At 44.7% G+C, this 18,126-nt stretch overlaps 1 protein-coding gene across 2 annotated transcripts in view; it reads left to right on the top strand.

Annotated features, from left to right (window-relative positions):
- Positions 1–18,126, top strand: part of dock1 (dedicator of cytokinesis 1) — a 350,480-nt gene that overhangs the window by 56,849 nt on the left and 275,505 nt on the right. For both annotated transcript variants that reach the window (XM_056297765.1, XM_056297766.1), the window contains exons 12-16: positions 446–525; positions 8,091–8,216; positions 9,016–9,140; positions 13,126–13,224; positions 13,781–13,853. In XM_056297765.1, the coding sequence (XP_056153740.1) occupies positions 446–525; positions 8,091–8,216; positions 9,016–9,140; positions 13,126–13,224; positions 13,781–13,853 (503 nt within the window). The remainder of the gene's footprint in view (positions 1–445; positions 526–8,090; positions 8,217–9,015; positions 9,141–13,125; positions 13,225–13,780; positions 13,854–18,126) is intronic.

Below are 18,126 nucleotides of genomic sequence, written 5' to 3'. Positions count from 1 at the left end.
GGTTGAAGGCTGAATGCAAGTAGCTCCAGCTTCCCACTACTGCTGCGGCTCTGTATGGGCGGACTCAGCATCACTTCCTAAACAATGATTTCTCTGCGTGTTTCTTTCATTACCCATCCTGCCTCACTGTTAACTGCTAACAATTGGCTTCGTCTCTGTCGTGGTATTCGCATCACCGTTGGGTGTGTCTCTCTTTTCCTCCTGTTTGTCTCTCTCATCCCTCTCCCTCCTGTGCAACCGTCGTCCCCTGGCTCTTCCCGCTCTGCTCTGCTCCTTCTCCCTGCTGATGTCTTCTTCTTCTTCCTCCTCCTCTTCCTCCGCCTCCTGCTCTTCCTTCTCCATGTCTTCCCCTGTGGTGTTTGGCCTTGTTGTTTGCATACTGCAGGCTAGCGTTGGATGACGCCATTCGCCACAAGCAGCTGAACATCTCCCGTTTTTCACCCAGGGTGGCAGGGGAGAACGACTTCCTCCAGACAGTCATCAACAAAGTCATCGCTGCCAAAGAGGTCAATCACAAGGGCCAAGGTATGTTCCATGGTGAACAGTGAAATGTGAAAATGTTTTTTTTTAAATTTTCTGTGAAAAGGAGAGCACATGTTCAAGAACATTTAATTTTAAGGTACCAGACAACTACAGGTTTTTAAAACCTTGGCTCGTTTATTATTTTGTCCATGAAATGTGGATTTGTTTCATAATAAATCCACGCAAGAGAGTTGCAGCACAGACGTCACACGCTGTCTGCTATTTTGGTGTTCATCGGACCTTGATGGATGGTTTTATAACACAGTGACTCCAACATGTCAAGTTTCGAATTCGTTATTCGTTTTCTGTAAAGATTGATATACATTCAACACAGTTGAGTGCTCCCAACCATGTGAAAGATGACTCATCGTGTGAGGAGATGGCTCGTATTTTGAAACTGTGTGCTATTTTAAAGAACATATCATCGCTGTCGAGCGAAAACCATGTACTGCACCTTCAAATTTGGTGATTTTCTTTGTATTCCATGAACCAAATGTATATGTGCAAATTAAGTGTTTTCCAAATTCTATGAACATGTAACGTTTGGTTACAAAATAGTGAAATAGTTGGCCAAATGATTTTTTTCCCCCACCTCCTGTAACGTTAGCTCTGTTGTAGATTTGTTGTTTTCACCTGACAGCAACGATAATTAACACATCAGAGAAAGTTGAATCAGTTCATCTAGACACAATGTTTATTGAGAGAAACGTTTCATCACTCATCTAAGTGACCTCTTCAGTCTCGGCTGACTGCAGGTATCCCCACCCTTATAAACAATACAGTGCCATAACGACCGAAACCAACGATCAGTTTCATATGCAAATATGGGCGTGACCATTAACTAGAGTTACAGTGGTCATGTGTACTATTCACGGAGGATTTGGTAATGGTTGTCATCACAGCATTGTAAGATGGTGACAGATGTAATCTTAGCCCCCCCCACCCCGGTTCAGGGATAATAATAATGAGAATAACTAATTATATTTATATAGTGCTTTTCTAGACATCCAAAGTGCTTCACATTGAAGGGGGTAACTCACTTCAACCACCACCAATGTACCGTACATTAACTTATTGATACTTATGGTTGTTCCCTCTTCACATAGATGGCCTCTTGGACTCCATGTTCAAACATGCATTCCTCCCTATCAAGGATGTGCACATCCTCGTCCTTGAAAGAGTGTTCACCGGCCGGTAGATGGGTGTAGACTGTGGAGTCCTGGCCTGACATGGTAGCTCTCCTGTGTTGTGCCATCCTCTTGGCCAGCGTCTGTTTAGTTTCCCCGATGTACAAGTCACGACAGTCCATCATGAACTGATTCAACTTTCTTTTATTTCCTTACCTGCATTGTTGAGCATGCATAAAGATAATTAACAGTGAAATTCACAACTTGCAACCATGATGTGATGGAAGTCTGTGGAAAGTTTAATGGTAGCCTTGGTATAACAACAAAATGGAGTAAAGGAGGTGAGAAAGATAAAACTTTTATGACATTCCCCCCCGGTCAACAACATATTGTACCTTTCTATACACTTCACCACTGGGGCGGCATGGCTCAGGAGGATGAGCGGGGTGTCTAGTAATCGGAAGGTTGCTGGTTTGATCCCTGGCTCTTCAAGAGACCGTGTCAAAGTGCCCTTGAGCAAGACACTGAACCCCCTAACTGCGCCTGATGAGCAGGTTGGCGCCTTGCATGGCGGCCTCCACCATCAGTGTAGGAATGTGTGTGTGAATGGGTGAATGTGAGGCATACATTGTAAAGCACTTTGAGTGGTCGGTAGTCTAGAAAAGCGCTATATAAATGCAGTCCATTTACCATTTCACCCCTGCCTCCTAATAGAAAATCAAGGGGAAACACTGTGATTGACATCCGTGCCATTTTTATATTTTGCTCGTTATGATACTTTGTCTGCCCGCCCAATGACTGCTGGGATAGGCTCCAGCATCCCGGCGACCCTGAGAGCAGGATGAGCGGTTTGGATAATGGATGGATGGCTGTTTGTCCGTGATTCAAACTCCTCTAACTAGTTTGGAAAGTCTGCAAAACAATACCAGTTCAAGTCAGGACAGTGCTTGATTTACATAAGATAAAGCCAAGAAAAACTTTTATGAGCAGACTTAAAAAAAAAGAAAAAGAAAAAGATGTTATCAGACTTTATTATACATAACATGCATAACATTTCTAGACCTGTTCAGATGACGTTAACAGGTCCCCGGTATGCTGCAAGGGCATGAAATCTCTTCATCTCCCCGATGATATTGTAATAATTCTTTGTCAGCTACTCTTACCACAAATCACCATGTTTTCTATTAATAGTAGCCCAATCACCATGGCTACAGCATCAAAGTAATCCAGTTTTTAATGAAGCTGATGATTCATTTGCAAAAACTAGTTTTTATCATTTATTTGACATCCATCGTGTATAGTTACAATTGCAACTACCATCTGAGTGTGTGTGTGTGTGTGTGTGTGTGTGTGTGTGTGTGTGTGTGTGGTGGGAGGGATTTGCAGAAACATCACATCAGCTTCCGTCGTATTGTCATGTCCAATGAACATGTACTGGCTGGATAAATGTCAGGTCCGCTCAGACCCAGACCGGGAGAACAGCAGAGTACTGAGAGCAGAGCAGCTGCTTCGGTCATGTTCGCATATGAAAAGGCCTCCAGCTAGGCTAGTGAGAGAACTGTCACTCATGCCAATATGAAATCTGTACCGGGGGGGTAAAGCCTCAGGGGGGGGGGGGTAAAGCCTCAGGGTTTGGAAGCACCTAGTTTTTGAACACGTGAAGGGTGCAAGTCAAAATAAAGAACTGTAATTGGATGGCAGTGCCCTTTGCAGTGATTTCTTTTTTCATGTTTGAAAACTATGAGTGAGTGATAAAACTGTCCCGAATACCTTTTTTTGGGTTTCGAATATATCATCCATCCATCCATTGTCCAAACCGCTTATCCTGCTCTCAGGGTTGCGGGGATGCTGGAGCCTATCCCAGCAGTCACTGGGTGGGGGAGACACCCTGGACAGGCCGCCAGGCCATCACAGGGCTGACATTCACATCTAGGGACAATTTAGTACAGCCAAATCACCTGACCTGCATGTCTTTGGACTGTGGGAGGAAACCGGAGCACCCGGAGGAAACCCACGCAGACACGGGGAGAACATGCAAACTCCACACAGAGGACGACCCGGGATGACCCCCCCGGGTGGACTACCCCGGGGCTCAAACCCAGGACCTTCTTGCTGTGAGGCGACAGCGCTAACCACTGTGCCATCATGCCGCCCGGGGGGGGAAATCAAATGAATCAAATTACATAATCAAATTAAATAAACTAATGCTGTAATCATATTAAACAAATTACGACCGTGGACTGTAAAAACTAAATTGCTCATATGTTTGCTGTTATTAATTAATTATGTCTTTATCACATGCTAACATTAGGCTGTTATTGTAATAAATTATTATGGTGTTGAGAGACAAAGGCAAAATCGGACTTCAAGGTATTTCCTTTTTATTGAAACCAGTACAGTGCCCGCTCGGGTGTAATTCCCCGCTCCGATCACAATGTGGGTTCCAAAGGCAGAGTAGCGCTATTCATCCAGTCGCCACACGAAGATCATCTCCGTTTGTCTGTCTGTATGTCCTTCGATTTTCTCGACAACCTCTCATCCAAAAAAATTCCTACTCAACACTTGGGTCCTTGGCAACAGAGCTGTCGCAGGAGGGGTTGTGACGCCCTTTGCAAACTTGACGTGCGAGGTCCCTCCTCATTGAAGTGCATGAATCACAGTCCCACGCACATAGTAGCTATTCTAGTTCTACTGCACGCGTCATCTCGGTGCAATATATTTTTAACAAGTAGAATAATACAGTATCATCATGCACATAGTCTCCGCTATGACTTTTTACTATTAGTCTTTCCAAGAAAAGAAAATCCACTGTAAAGCTATTGGCTTTACATCATCAAGTCAGCTCAGCTATCATTTAATTTTGGCATGTTGAAGTATGACATTATGTTCCAAGTCAGTATTGCAGATCTGTAGCCTACATTTCATTCAGATTTTAAATCATTTTTCAGACGGGTCATTACACATAGCCTACGGTCACAGTGACATGCATATAGCTATTCACCACATCTCTGGAAGTGCTGACAAGTTTATCCAGCGATCCTCGCAGTGACTTATGAAATTCTTCCTTCTTTTTAATTACTTTCCTTTTCTCAGCACCGACTCATGTTTACGAAATCAGTCGCACTCTCGTTTGATCAGTTGAAACCCCTTCTCCTTCTTCCTACTTCCTCGTACTCCGTTGAATTTTTTTCTCCAATGTGTGATCACTGTGTGACAAACTAGACGGACTTCATCTATTGGTGGGGGAGGAATAGAGACTTTTCTTCATCTTGTGGTTTGTGCTTCATGGAAACTGAGCTGTGTGGATAATTACTGGACTCTGTACTACAGCCGGCAAGCTTCCAGCTACTTAGAACGGCTCGTGACACAGAGCTCTCCAGCAAAACGGAAAGCGGAGGTATTTGTTTATATATATTAACAGTGACTGGTGTAAAGATGTGACAATGATTCTTTAGCACTGTACTCCTGTTCTGGAAACTTTTTTCATCAACTGTAAACCCTCCTACTCGCCCCGTGAGTTTGCTTCATTCATTCTGGCTGGTGTTTACATTCCACTGCAGACCAACGTGCAGGAGGCACAGCTCATGCTTGCCGACCAGATAGTGTGTGGAGTGGTTAAACCAGGACTCTTTCGTTACTGTCCTTGGCTTCTTAAACAAAGGGAATCTAAGCCATGAACTAACTAAATACCGTTGGCTGATTAAATTCCTGACCTGGAAGGAGAACACTTTAGATCACTGTTACACTAAAATCAACAGTGCCTATCACACAGTCCCTCGCGTTGCACTGGGACATTCTTGACAGTGTCATGGTCCACCTGATTCTTGCATACAGGCAGAAATTAAAACTCTAAACCTGTTGCGAGGACATCTAAGAAGTGCACCTGTGAAGCTATGGAGGATCTTCGTGCATACTTGGACTGTACTGACTGGGATTCTTTCAGGTCTGCCACCAACAATCTGGATGAGTACACTGAGGCTGTGACGTCTTACTGTATCTGCTTCTGTGAGGACAGCTGTGTACCGTCATGCACCAGAGTTAGTTGCAACAATGACAAACCCTGGTTTACAGCTAAACTCAAGACAGCTTAGGTTGGAAAAGGAGGAAGCATTTAGGAGTGGGGGCAAGGTCTGGTTTAAAGAGTCTAAATACAGGTTTAATAAGGCGGCGAGAGATGCTAAACAAATGTACTCTGAGAGACTTCAACAGCGGTTCTCAGAAAACAGCTCAGCCTCTGTCCGGAAGGGCCTCAGACAGATCACCAACTACAAACCAAAAGCCCCCCACTCCACAAATTATTTGCACCTGGCCAATGATCTGAATGAGTTCTGATATCGATTTGAAAGACAATGAGACTGTCCTGACACCATCCCCTGTGACTCCATCCACAAGCTCCTGACCACCAGCTCCTCCTGCCCTGCCTCAGCAGGGGACTGGGCCTTTCCACAACTGCCCACCTTAGAGGCCCACTCCTCCCCGTACCTGGAGAGGGACATTAACAGGCTATTCAAGAGACAGAACCCCTACAAAGCTGCTGGACCAGACCCTGTCTCTCCCTCCACCTCCACCCTGAAGCACTGTGCTGATCAGCTGTCTCCGATGTTCACAGACCTCCTGGAGACACCTCACTGGAGACATGCCATGTATCAGCCTGCTTCAAAACCTCCACCATCATCCCTGTCCCCAAAAAACCAAGGACCACAGTACTCAATGACTACAGACCTGTCACCCTGATCCCTGCGGTAATGAAAACTTTTGAGCATCTTGTTCTGTCCCACCTTAAAACTACCACTGACCCACATCTGGACTCCCCTCAGTTCGCCTACAGAGCCAAGGACTCTGCAGGAACCTACCCCAGGATCTTGTTTTTGGATTTCAGCTCTGCCTTCAACACCATCATCATGGATCTGTTGCAGACAAGCTCTCCCAGCTGCTCGTGCCTGTCTCCACTTGCAGGGTGATCACAGACTTCCTATCTGACAGGGAACCGCATGTGAAGCTGGGGAAACGTCTCTGACTCCCGGACCATCAGCACTGGTTCCCCTCAAGGCTGTTTCCTTTCCCCTCTACTCTTCTCCCTGTATACATTCAGGTACACCTCCAATCACCAGTCAGTCAAGCTCCTGAAATTTGCTGATGACACCACCCTTATTGGGCTCATCTCTGGTGGGAATGAGTCTGCCTACAGGTGGGAGATTGGCCATCTGATGTCCTGGTGTGCCCAAAACAACTTGGAGCGCAACACTCTAAAGACAGTTGAGATGGTTTTGGACTTGAGAAAGTACCCAGCCCCACCCGCCCCCATCACCCTCTGGCACCCCAGTCGACACTGTGGAATCCTTCCGCTTCCTGTGCAACATCATCACCCAGGACCTCAAGTGGGAGCTGAACATCAGTTCCCACATGACAACTTCAACATCAGTTAATTTTATTTTATCTTGTATGTATATTTAATGTATTATTTGTTTTAACTTTTATCTTACAATTTACAAATATTTTTCCCTCTTGCACCAACATACCAAGACAAATTCCTTGTAAGTTCTTTTACTTGGCAATACATCTGATTCTGACATGAAATCTTAAATAAATAATGGCATGTTGTGTTCATGTGGACAGTTTTTCACATTTTTCACATGCTGTATTGCCAACTACCGTTTATTGTCCCCTGGAAAAATGTTTTAAAAAAAATCGAATACTGATTTTGCCGTCGATTCCCATGACAACGATCGAAGGCTTTGAAGCTTCAATCCATTCAGGTCAGCCCTAGTGACTGATAGTGTGGATATAGTCTAGTTGATGGGGGCACACCATGTGGCGCCTGAGCCCTCATTAAAGAGAAACCCTACCAGGAGAAAAACCAGACATACCACTGGTGTTAAATTGTGAGGAAATATGACACATTAAGTCCCCAGCGGGTCCTTTGTTTCAGAATTAGTTGGACCCAACTGAGTGACCCCTTATACATCACAGTCTTGGGTCATTCCCACTCCAAATATTTGACTCTGAAAATGCCTGGTCCACTTTTAAATGCTCTGCCTAAAATGTCACCAGGTTTCATACTAACTCCTCATAAAAGAAAGGGTGAAGTACTTGGAACATTGTCATGAATATTGCACTGCAATCCAGAGAGACGATTCTCCACCTTTAGTCATTTTGTTTGAACACTCAATTCCCGCTCATTTGTAAAGGGGATTGCTGTTTTCTTTCTTCTTCTGCCATTATTATTTTTCTTTTGTGTGTTTCCCTAACCTCATCCTTGAGAGTAGTTTTTATTTACCGAAGTGCCTCCAGCTTCTACCCTCTGGTTATCCCCTTTTATGCTCTCCCCACTGGGGGAAAGCAAGAGAACTGTTCATTTTAAGCACTTTCCCGAAGCAGTTTGCTCTAACACCTCCGACTGACAGTTTCTTGGTTTCGCTGTGTTGTGTCCTCTGTCACCAGGTCTGTGGGTGACTCTGAAGCTGCTTCCTGGGGACATCCATCAGATTAGGAAAGACTTCCCTCATTTGGTAGACCGATCAACGGCAGTGGCTCGCAAGATGGGCTTCCCTGAGATCATCATGCCAGGTGGAGGGTTCATGAAGCTTTACTATGGCTGGCTGGCTCTGAAAATCTCTTTTTTATAAGTTACTTGTGTAGAACTGGAAAGACTGATTTGTTATTTGAATGTAGGGCTGTGCAGTAATTCAATATTTTCTTTTAATGTCTTTCACTAATACATATTGGAATAAAATGTGGACATTTTCATCTTGTGAAACGGTTTTGCTTTCTAAATTAGTGATAATGAGAGTATATTATCTAAAATTTATGTCAAAATGAGATGTGAAATATTTGTGAGTGTTTGGTTTGATATTCTACTTTACGTTACCAAACAGTTCAATGTGATGGACCTCAGTTGGTTTCTAAAATATGGCATTTTGCATGTGTAAGCACTTAATGATATGTATTTATATTGTAGGAAATCAACTACGGTTATCATGTTAACATTTTCCATATTGTCCAACACTGTTCGATTGCCTTTTTTTTAAATTTTTTTTTTTTAGCTAATACCGTTCAAAACATTTTTTTATTTATTTTTTTGCAAGGGAGATCTGAGCACAAAATAAACAGGCATGGGCTTTCATTCTCTTTAGAGCAAGCTCTGCAACAAGCATATGCCACAACTAAATGTAGCACGATTGATATACTTATAAAGTATACTGCTGAATATTTTGTGAGACATTTTAATTTAAAGAGTTTTATACTTATTCACAGTGCTGTATCCTTAACTCATTTGTAAACATTAAGAACTGTGAATTTTAAAATGTATGAAAAGTAATTATTTCATTATAGAAAGGTTTTATTTTGGTTTCTATGTTTTGTTAAGGTGATGTCCGAAACGACATCTATGTGACTCTGGTCCAGGGAGACTTTGACAAGGGGAGCAAGACCACACCCAAAAACGTTGAGGTGACCATGTCTGTATATGACGAGGATGGCAAGAAACTTGAGGTAAGATTTAGAAATGTCAGTTTGCCATATTTTTTTTGACCCCCCCCTTTTCTCCGCAATTGTATTCGGCCAATTACCCCACTCTTCTGAGCCATCCCGGTCGCTGCTCCACCCCCTCTGCTGATTTGGGGAGGGCTGCAGACTACCACATGCCTCCTCCAATACATGTGGAGTTGCCAGCAGCTTCTTTTCACCTGACAGTGAGGGGTTTCGCCAGGGGGACGTAGCACGTGGGAGGGTCACCCCATTCCCCTCAGTTCCCCCTCCTCCCCCGAATTGGTGCCCCAACCAACCAGAGGAGGTGCTAGTGCAGCAACCAGGACATATACCCACATCCGGCTTCCCACCCGCAGACACGGGCACAGTTGTGTCTGTAGGGACGCCCAACCAAGCTGGAGGTAGCACTGGGATTCAAACTGGTGATCCCTGTGTTGTTAGGCAACAGAATAGATCGCTACACTACCCGGACACCCCCAGTTCGCCGTTTTCACAACTCACCTAGATTAAATTCACTCTTAGCATTTAGTGCTGAAGCTGATCTGTCTCAGACAGCTTGTGATTCACAGGGCTGTTTGTAATCTCGTAAAGCTCTGCATACTAAAGTGTCCAGGACTCCACTAAAGCAGTACGAGACACTGGGCAGACTCAATACCCTTGCTACCTGTCAGAGACAAGAGACCGCAATACTGGTACTTTGTGGGTTGATTGACAGCCATAGGAGCTGGCTCACATCTCTGCCTTCATGATTGTAATAGTTGCAGACTACGGTGAATGAAGCACAGTGGGTGTGGCAGTTAAAAGGCTGCCGGTGACAAACACTGCAAAGTAAGAGCTTCCGTTCTAATTGCCTTCGTTTTTATACTGTGTTTAATCCTGCCCCAACTCATCAGCTGCCTAATGGTTTAATAAAGCTTTGGCTTGATCCAGAGCCTCCGACCGTTTGACCTACTCTCTTATGCTTCATTATCATCGCCATCCAGTTGGCTTTGCCGCTTGCTCCGTACGGGCAGCTATTTAATGGAAGTCATGAAATGAAAGTTGGGATGAGTTGGACAGGAAGTTTGTGAGGCTGGTATCACGGAACTCACTATGAGTGATGTTCATAGACATACCGAACCTGTGCAAGTTAATGTATGCATTCATGTTTTCATTTCAGGTGTGCCCGTGCATGTGTGCACTGGTTTATGTTTGCGTATACATATACTTGTGTGTTTGTATTAGGGCTGAACAATGTTCTGTTTGACATCCACAATATACATGTGCAATAGTCAGATTGCAAAGGAATAAGTGTGAGGCCCATCAGTCATGTTAGTCTAAAACTTTTATTGCTTGATAAAAAATAAAATCCAGCAAGGTTCGCTTTTTTTATGCGTGCTCTCGAAGAAAAATATCGTACCACATTTGAAAAATAATATAATTGATCAGATTTAATGACTTCTTTGACATCTGCCTTATTTCTCTCCCTCTAATCACCATAATCATTGCTAAAAGGAAAAATTATTTGCAAGTGGCGCTTTAAAAGTTAAAAGTGGCATATATCTGGGGAAATTATGTAACCTCTTTTTATTTTTTAATATTGCAATACATGCTGCAAAAAAACACAATACTACGATGTTGATCCCCTCCCCAATATTGTTCTTTCCTATTTTATGTTTGTTCTAATTGCCATATGTCATGGCAAGGAATTGATTGACTGCCTCCAGCTGCTCAGTGATGATGGCAGAGTTAGGGGAAATGGGCCTCCTGGGAAGATGAGTGAAGAAAACCCTCAGACTTGCATGCGACAACTCCATACATTTCATTAAAATTGGAGAGGCTTTGTCAGTAATTAGCCCTAGCACATTATGCAAGTCTAGTTGTGCTGTGTGGTAACTACAGTGAGTTTGGGCAAAAGCGGCCAGAAAGCAGCGATTAACCTCTACCTCTGTCAAAGTGGGTGCAACAAAGATGGTGAGAGTGGGTTACAAAACATTACACTTATAGTTGTATTCAAGGCTGCCAGGGCTATTATGATTGGAATCACTGACGATTTTCAACAGTGACGGAAACCATGAATGTGTGCTACTGGTGCCACAGTCAGGTTTGTGTTTGCAATGCAGCACAGTGGCATAGTGGTTAGCACTGTTGCCTCACAGCAAGAAATTCCTGGGTTCGAACCCCAGGCCATCCCAGGTCCTTTCTGTGTGGAGTTTGCATGTTCTCCTTGTGTCTGTGTGGATTTCTGCCGGGTGAGTGGTTTCCTCCCACCATCAAAAAGACATGCATGTTAGGGTTAATACTCCTGTCTGTGCCCCTGACCAAGGCAATGGAAAGAAGAACTGGAGTTGGTCCCTGGGCGTAATACGGCACTCTGTGGGCTCTATAGGAGCAGTGGGCACTGCAGCTGCCCTCTGCTCCTATACCATAGGATGGGTGAAACGCAGAAGATGAATTTTGTTGTATGCTTGCTTACAATGACAGTCTTTCTTTCTATCTTTCAACGAAGGAGCTTTCCTATTGAACTGTCTTCTCACGGCATTTCACTGAAACACTGCATCACATCTATGTATCTCCTCAACTCTCAGAGGATCAGCGGTAATTGGTTAAATTCCAACTCTCACCCGATTGTAATTGGCTGTAAGGAAATTCTTCTGGAGATGAGAGGCACTGTCATTTCCTGTGATTATGTCCGATGACCTGCTTAGTGTGATCTTTAATTTAAAAAAAAAGGACCTTGTCACCATGGAAACATTTGGCAAGCCTCCAAAAAAAAAAAAACACTCTTTGTGTTCTGTTAAAAGTAGGACCCACCATTGGTTTTTGTCATGTCACGATAAATGACAGTCATTATGAAACGCTTACTGTGCACCTTTCTCATCCTTTCACTCTTGCACTCTTTCTCACTCCATACCTCGATCCCTGCTTTTTTTTCTCTCTTAGTCTCTCTCTTCCTCTTTCCTTCCTCTCTCTCTTTCCCCTCTTACTTTACCAGCCTCGCTCTCCTTCTTCTTGTCCCTTCTTGCTCTCCTGGTATTCCTCTTCCGTCTCTCCTATCCCCTTTGTTTGAAAAAGGCTTTGTTGTTGTCAGGCTGGACAGCAAATTCCCATCACCATGACAGATGCACGTGCCCTGCAAACCACTCTTCACCTGCAGCTGGGCCTCGACCAAGACACTATCAAACCACCGTCCTGTCTATTTCTTTGGCATCTGAAGCTGTCATGAATCCCGGCCAGTTAGCAGAGGGGGCAAGGTAACGGCAGTAGCAGGCACCTTGCCCCTGGCTCGGCTCGGCGCGGCTCAGGGAGACAAGGCCTGTTATTCTTCAAAATTGCTGGTTGTCAGAAGCCATTAGCGAAAAAGTGTTTCAGCAGCAGTGCACCAGCAGACCAGGGAGTTAGCCAGAGCTGTGGGAGGAAGCAGTGCAGATGGGACGGCTGAGCACTGATTGATGGAGAATAAATGCATGTCTGTCATCCACCACCCCTCCACCTCCGCCACCGTATCCTCCAGGGGGCGCGTAAGGGCTTCACACACGGTAACCGGGGGGAACCCACAAGGGAGAGCAAATGGCATATCTGGACCCAGCAGCACCAACTGGTCAGACCCTTTGGCAAGCCCCCAACCCCCATCCTGCTGCACTGAAGCAGGACAGCCGCTGCCCCTCCCTCTTCAATAATTAATTTCTCATTTATTTCAAATTTCCACAATTCTGCCAAAGGATTGGCAGCCTACAGATGGGTTTTCATGCGTAAACTGCGCCCGGACTTCTTAGCTGCCATGCGGCTAGATGGAAACCTTTTGCCCCCAGGAGCTCATCTGACAGAATAAAGTGCCACTCCATTTTCCACATGCTGCGAATGTGCAAATGTTTGGACAGAGAGATAATGGCTCAACCACCATGAGTCTGTCACTCTGAATATACTTACAGCTTAGCTGTCGTGATCTGATGACCTCTATTGTAAGACGACCCTCCCCTCACCCATCTTCTCCTCTCTTTTCTTCTAGAACGTGATCTTCCCCGGGGCTGGGGACGAGGGCATCCTCGACTACAAGTCGGTAATCTACTACCAAGTAAAGCAGCCACGCTGGTATGAGACCATTAAGGTGTGTCCACTCACAATTTTTACTTTACAACTCTGTTATCCCAAAAGAAAAAAGTTTTTATTCTGGCCATTATTTAACAGCTTCAACCCAAGTTTTGTCTGTTTAAGATTATTCAGAGATCCTAAATTCATCGCGATACAGTTGTCACAGAACTCACCAGTTAAATCATTTCTAAGTCCAAGATTGAATTTTGGTGTTATGTATAATGCATTAATGTATTAAACTTCAATGCATATGAAGAAAGAGTGGTGAATAATAATGGCAGCAGTTAAAATGGTGCATATGGTGAAGGATTTTATATAATAACACAAAGTTATCAACCTATAAAACTTAAAAGCCTCTAGATGGAGGGATGAATATTTACATGTGCAATAGATAAGATGGGAAATGCAGAAGCTGAGTCGATGTATTTTAATGGTATCAATACAAAAAGTGTCCAGTAAGGTCTTTGGGGCTGTCCATGGCCTATCACTTAAAACCCATGTTTGTGTGTGTGTGTGTGTTGTACGCATGAGTATGACTCTTTTTTTTTTTTCTTTTTTTTTTCATATCCCAGGTTGCCATTCCTATTGAAGATGTCAATCGAAGCCATCTGCGGTTCACCTTTCGCCACCGCTCCTCACAGGACTGTAAGTACAAATGTCGGTTCATAAATAAATCAGTTTGCTGATGACCAGCTGCACAATTGGCTGCTCGTCTGTCCACAGCCAAATAATGGAAAACATCCAAGGGAAGCAGATGTTTTGCACTTCGATAGATACATTGAAGCTGTCCGTGTGTCAAATTAATCAAAGGTATTAGGCTACCCTGCAAAAAGCAGCGCGGTGGAGCTACTTGTCAGTGAACACAGCCGGAATGCCGAGAAATGTCTTGAGGGACTCATTTGTGTTTTGGGACCGGTGTCTTGCTGAAAGCTGCTGTGAGCCAGCGTTGTATCACCTTCTGTTTTTTAATACCCTTTTTAATTTTGGGGGTTTGCAGAGCAGGATAATGCCTGCCTGCCTGATCTGGCAGCCTAGCGGTCCCATCTGCCAGCCACATGGAGAGGCCATCCTGTCAGCAGCAGGCTTGGAGCAGGGTGTGGAGGCTTTGGAGGGGGTGGGTGTTAAGAAGGAATATGCATGCAAAACAATCAATTAGTGTGGCCAAGCAGGCAATGTAGGATTGGCAGATTATTAGCAAGGGAAACTAAAACTTCACTCTAGTCAAGTAAATTGTAGCCTCCGCCCGGTTTGCCTTGCACCCAGAGCAGGCTCGAAGGTATGGCTGGTTATGGACAGGCCTCAGAGCCCTGATTCGGCTCGTAATCTTCTGGAAGAGCCCTACCGTCACGCTCAACCTCCTGTCGCTACATCTCCTGCAGCAACTAATGCTGTTACATGGCCCGCTTTTGAAACCTTTCAAATTGCCGTTATCTTGCAGTAATAGTTGCTTTAGAAAGTAGCTCACCTCAGATGACTCCCAGACTACAGTGCTCTGCTGATGCAACTAAACTTTAAGCTATTGCTGACAATGGTCAAAGTAGGTACTTAATGAAAATGGTTGTACAAACTTGTGCTGTAATTACCGATGTGGTAGTTTGTGGTACTAAACACTTAAACGTGTTTTTTTGAGCTGTAAACTGAATTATATGACTGTACGGTGATGAAACACATCAATGCCAGTGTTAATATTGACATTTCTTATCAAATTTATAAAAATCGGCATTTCGTGGGTTGAAGATGGCTCAACATGCCATCTACTGTTTTAAATCAGTCCTGGACCTGCAAGGCCAATGCTAACGTAGAGTCAACTGGTTGGGGCTTATCTACGTCATGAAATTAAAAAAAAGAAGAAAAAGAATGTTAATCCCCTCCAATCGGGGTGGGTGGGCGACCCACCTCTCCAGCCCCACCCTTGAGTGTGAGTCTGTGAAACCGCGCTCATTTTTAAATATATGCTGATCGAAACTTCGTCATTCACAGGAGTTTACTTGCTAACCTTGCGCCTTTATTACATTTTCCACCAACCTTTTGAATTTCTCTCAGTTTACAGTTAGTTATAGTTATATTATTTCATCATTTTCAATTTTGGCGTAATGGTTCGGACTTGTGCTTTTCATGGCTATAGAGGCCCCACCGGATGGACAACTGGGTCGGTCGGGCTGGGCTCGTGCCATGGCTAGGGGACCAGTTGCCCTGTTGCCCACCTCTCGCCATGGGAAAGCCACGGTCCGTCTTGCGGGGCCCCCTTCCATCTGTGGCCCGTCTTCGTGGGGTGTTGTCTGATGCTGTGCTGGAAGGTTGTTTGGTGAAGGGGACTGGGTATGGTGGTGTGTGGTGGCGAGCTGGCAACTTGCACCGGGCAATTCTCACGGATTTCCCCAGCTACTCCTGCTCCTACTCCTGCCTCACACATCCACCCCTTCTCAGCCCCTCCAGCTAGACCTGGAGAAGAATTTACAGTTTAAGTTACTATTTCACAAGAAAAAAATATAGACATTGACACTTAGATAAATAGATGCTAGCCTATTACCAGTTAACTGCAATCCATTGGCCAAGCAGGCAAATGCTCCCAAAGTTTCACCTCCGTGTGGGGGGAGAGATGCTGTAAAAAAACCCACACCACGGATAGTGTGTCTGTCTTCCTCCACCTACCTGCTTCATGGCACTTTTATAACAATTGCACTCTGACACAGCTCTACATCACAGTCCCTATTGGCGCTCATCTTACTTGTGCAGTCTCCTGGCCACCGAAATCAGAGGCGGAGCAGCCCCTGACATGGCTCCTCCGACCTCCCCTGTTGTAATGTCGGGCCTCATTAGACTGACGGCCTCCACCACAGATGTGGCCTTAGCTGAAGGATACACCACACCATTTTTGCTTTTGCATTTTCTCTGCTGTCATGCCACTACCTGGTGACTGGTAGAGAGTAGGCTTCGAGATGTAATGCAGGAGAAGGAACATAAACCTGAACTGACAGCCAGTCTCAGAGTTTGAAGTTCAGCCAACATCACTAAGCAGTGGAATTTGACAGGCTCTTGACTAAATGTTCTCAAAGGATTCATCCGGTCGAAGTCTGTGTTTCTGAGTTTCTCTCCGTCTCCTCCGGAGGTCACTGAATATATTTTTCCTCCATGGGGTGATACGCCAACAGTCTTTCCTCTTCACTGGTCTCTACAGCCAGCCCAGCAATTATTCACCGACTAGGCTGCAGGCAGCAAACCAATGACAGGATTTATGCAGATTGAATGCATAAGATGTTTTGGCGTATCACATCTACGTGCACATACATTTCAGCCTGTTGATCTGCAGTGATGATGTCTGCAGCCTGATTTAAATGCGTGGTTACAGAACAAAGCCATAATTCTCTGGCCTATTCATACAGCACCCCTACAGCCCCTAATGAGCATCCTATGCTTTCTACACCATGGCCAGCTTGCATGGTATAAACTAATCTCAGCCAGCAGCCCTATGATTAACTACTGGGCCTAATGTGTCTTTTTATGGCAGTGGCAGTTGTACATGCAGGATATTTGTCCAGACTGTGGAGTTATTTTATGTTTCACGAGAAGAGTCTCAATCAACACTTTTTTTTTTACTACTTTATTAATCCCTGTGGGGACATTCTTTCTCTGCATTTAACCACTGCTAGGAGCAGTGGGCAGCTGTCGTGCAGTGCCCGGGGACCAACTCCAGTTCGTGCCTCGGTGCTTCCATGCCTCGGTCAGGGGCACAGACAGGTGTATTAACGCTAACATGCATGTCTTTTTGATGGTGGGGGAAACCGGAGCACCCGGAGAAAACCCACCGCAGACACGGGGAGAATATGCAAACTCCACACTTGGGGGTTTGAACCCAGGCACTTCTTGCTGTGTGCGGTCCAGTGCTAACCACTGGACCACCGTGCCACCATTTATCCACTTTGGACCAAAAAAGTTCTTTCAAAGTCTACTTTGGAAAAAAAGTGTGTAACTCGGTGCCCTAAAATGTCAATATCCATCCATCCATTATCCAAGTCGCTTATCCCAATTGGGGTCGCGGGATGCTGGCGCCTATCCCAGCAGTCATTGGGCGGCAGGCGGGGAGACACCCTGACCAGTCAACCTGGAAAATGTCAATATTTGTGGGCCGTTTACACGGCAACGTTTTCAACATAAAACGTATCGTTACGTTATGGCCGTTCGTTCACACGACAACGGCGTTTTGGGGGCCTGAAAACGCAAACTTTTGAAACCGTGTTCCAGAGTGAAATCTTTTAAAAACGCAACTCCAGCGTCGCCGTGTAAACTAGCAAAACCGGTTCCCGCGAAAATTGTGACGTCACGGCTCCCCTTCGCACATGCGTATTACGTTTTCATTCAAATAGCCATGCGCGAGTAAGAAGACAACGTTAATAATGGTGGATTACCGAGCTGAGTTTGTGCTGTTTTCTCTGCTAAGTTTATTAACGTTCCTCCAGAAAAGTGTAGAAACTCCACTTCATCGTCCGTCCAGACAAACTTATCTGTTTTCCAGCGTACACTCGTCTGTTTGTTTACTCACCGCACTGAGAAGAAAGCGTTTGTTATTGGGGTATGCCGGAAAGGCTTCCTACTACAAAGTTTCACCGCTCCTACTGGCCTGGCATGCATACTACGGCGTTTTCAGTCGTTTTTTCTTTTTTCTTTTTCCGGATCCGTGTGCATGCGTACCGTATTAAAAACGATGCCGTCTGAACGCGGAACTTTTTTAAACACAAAGGAAAAACTTTTTCATTTTTAGCAAGACCGTTGTCCTGTAAACGTCGCCCAAGGCATATTTCTCAGATGTGCTTTACTTTTATGTAAGTTGCCAGTTTTTAATTGTGTTCTATTTTTTAAATTGTATTTGAGTGTGAGATGTTTCAATTTTGAACAAATCTTCATTTCTTTCACATAACCG

Source organism: Lampris incognitus, chromosome 17 (assembly GCF_029633865.1).
Source record: "Lampris incognitus isolate fLamInc1 chromosome 17, fLamInc1.hap2, whole genome shotgun sequence".
In the NCBI taxonomy this organism is placed as follows: Eukaryota; Metazoa; Chordata; class Actinopteri; order Lampriformes; family Lampridae; genus Lampris; species Lampris incognitus.
This window is presented reverse-complemented; position numbering and strand designations above follow the sequence as displayed.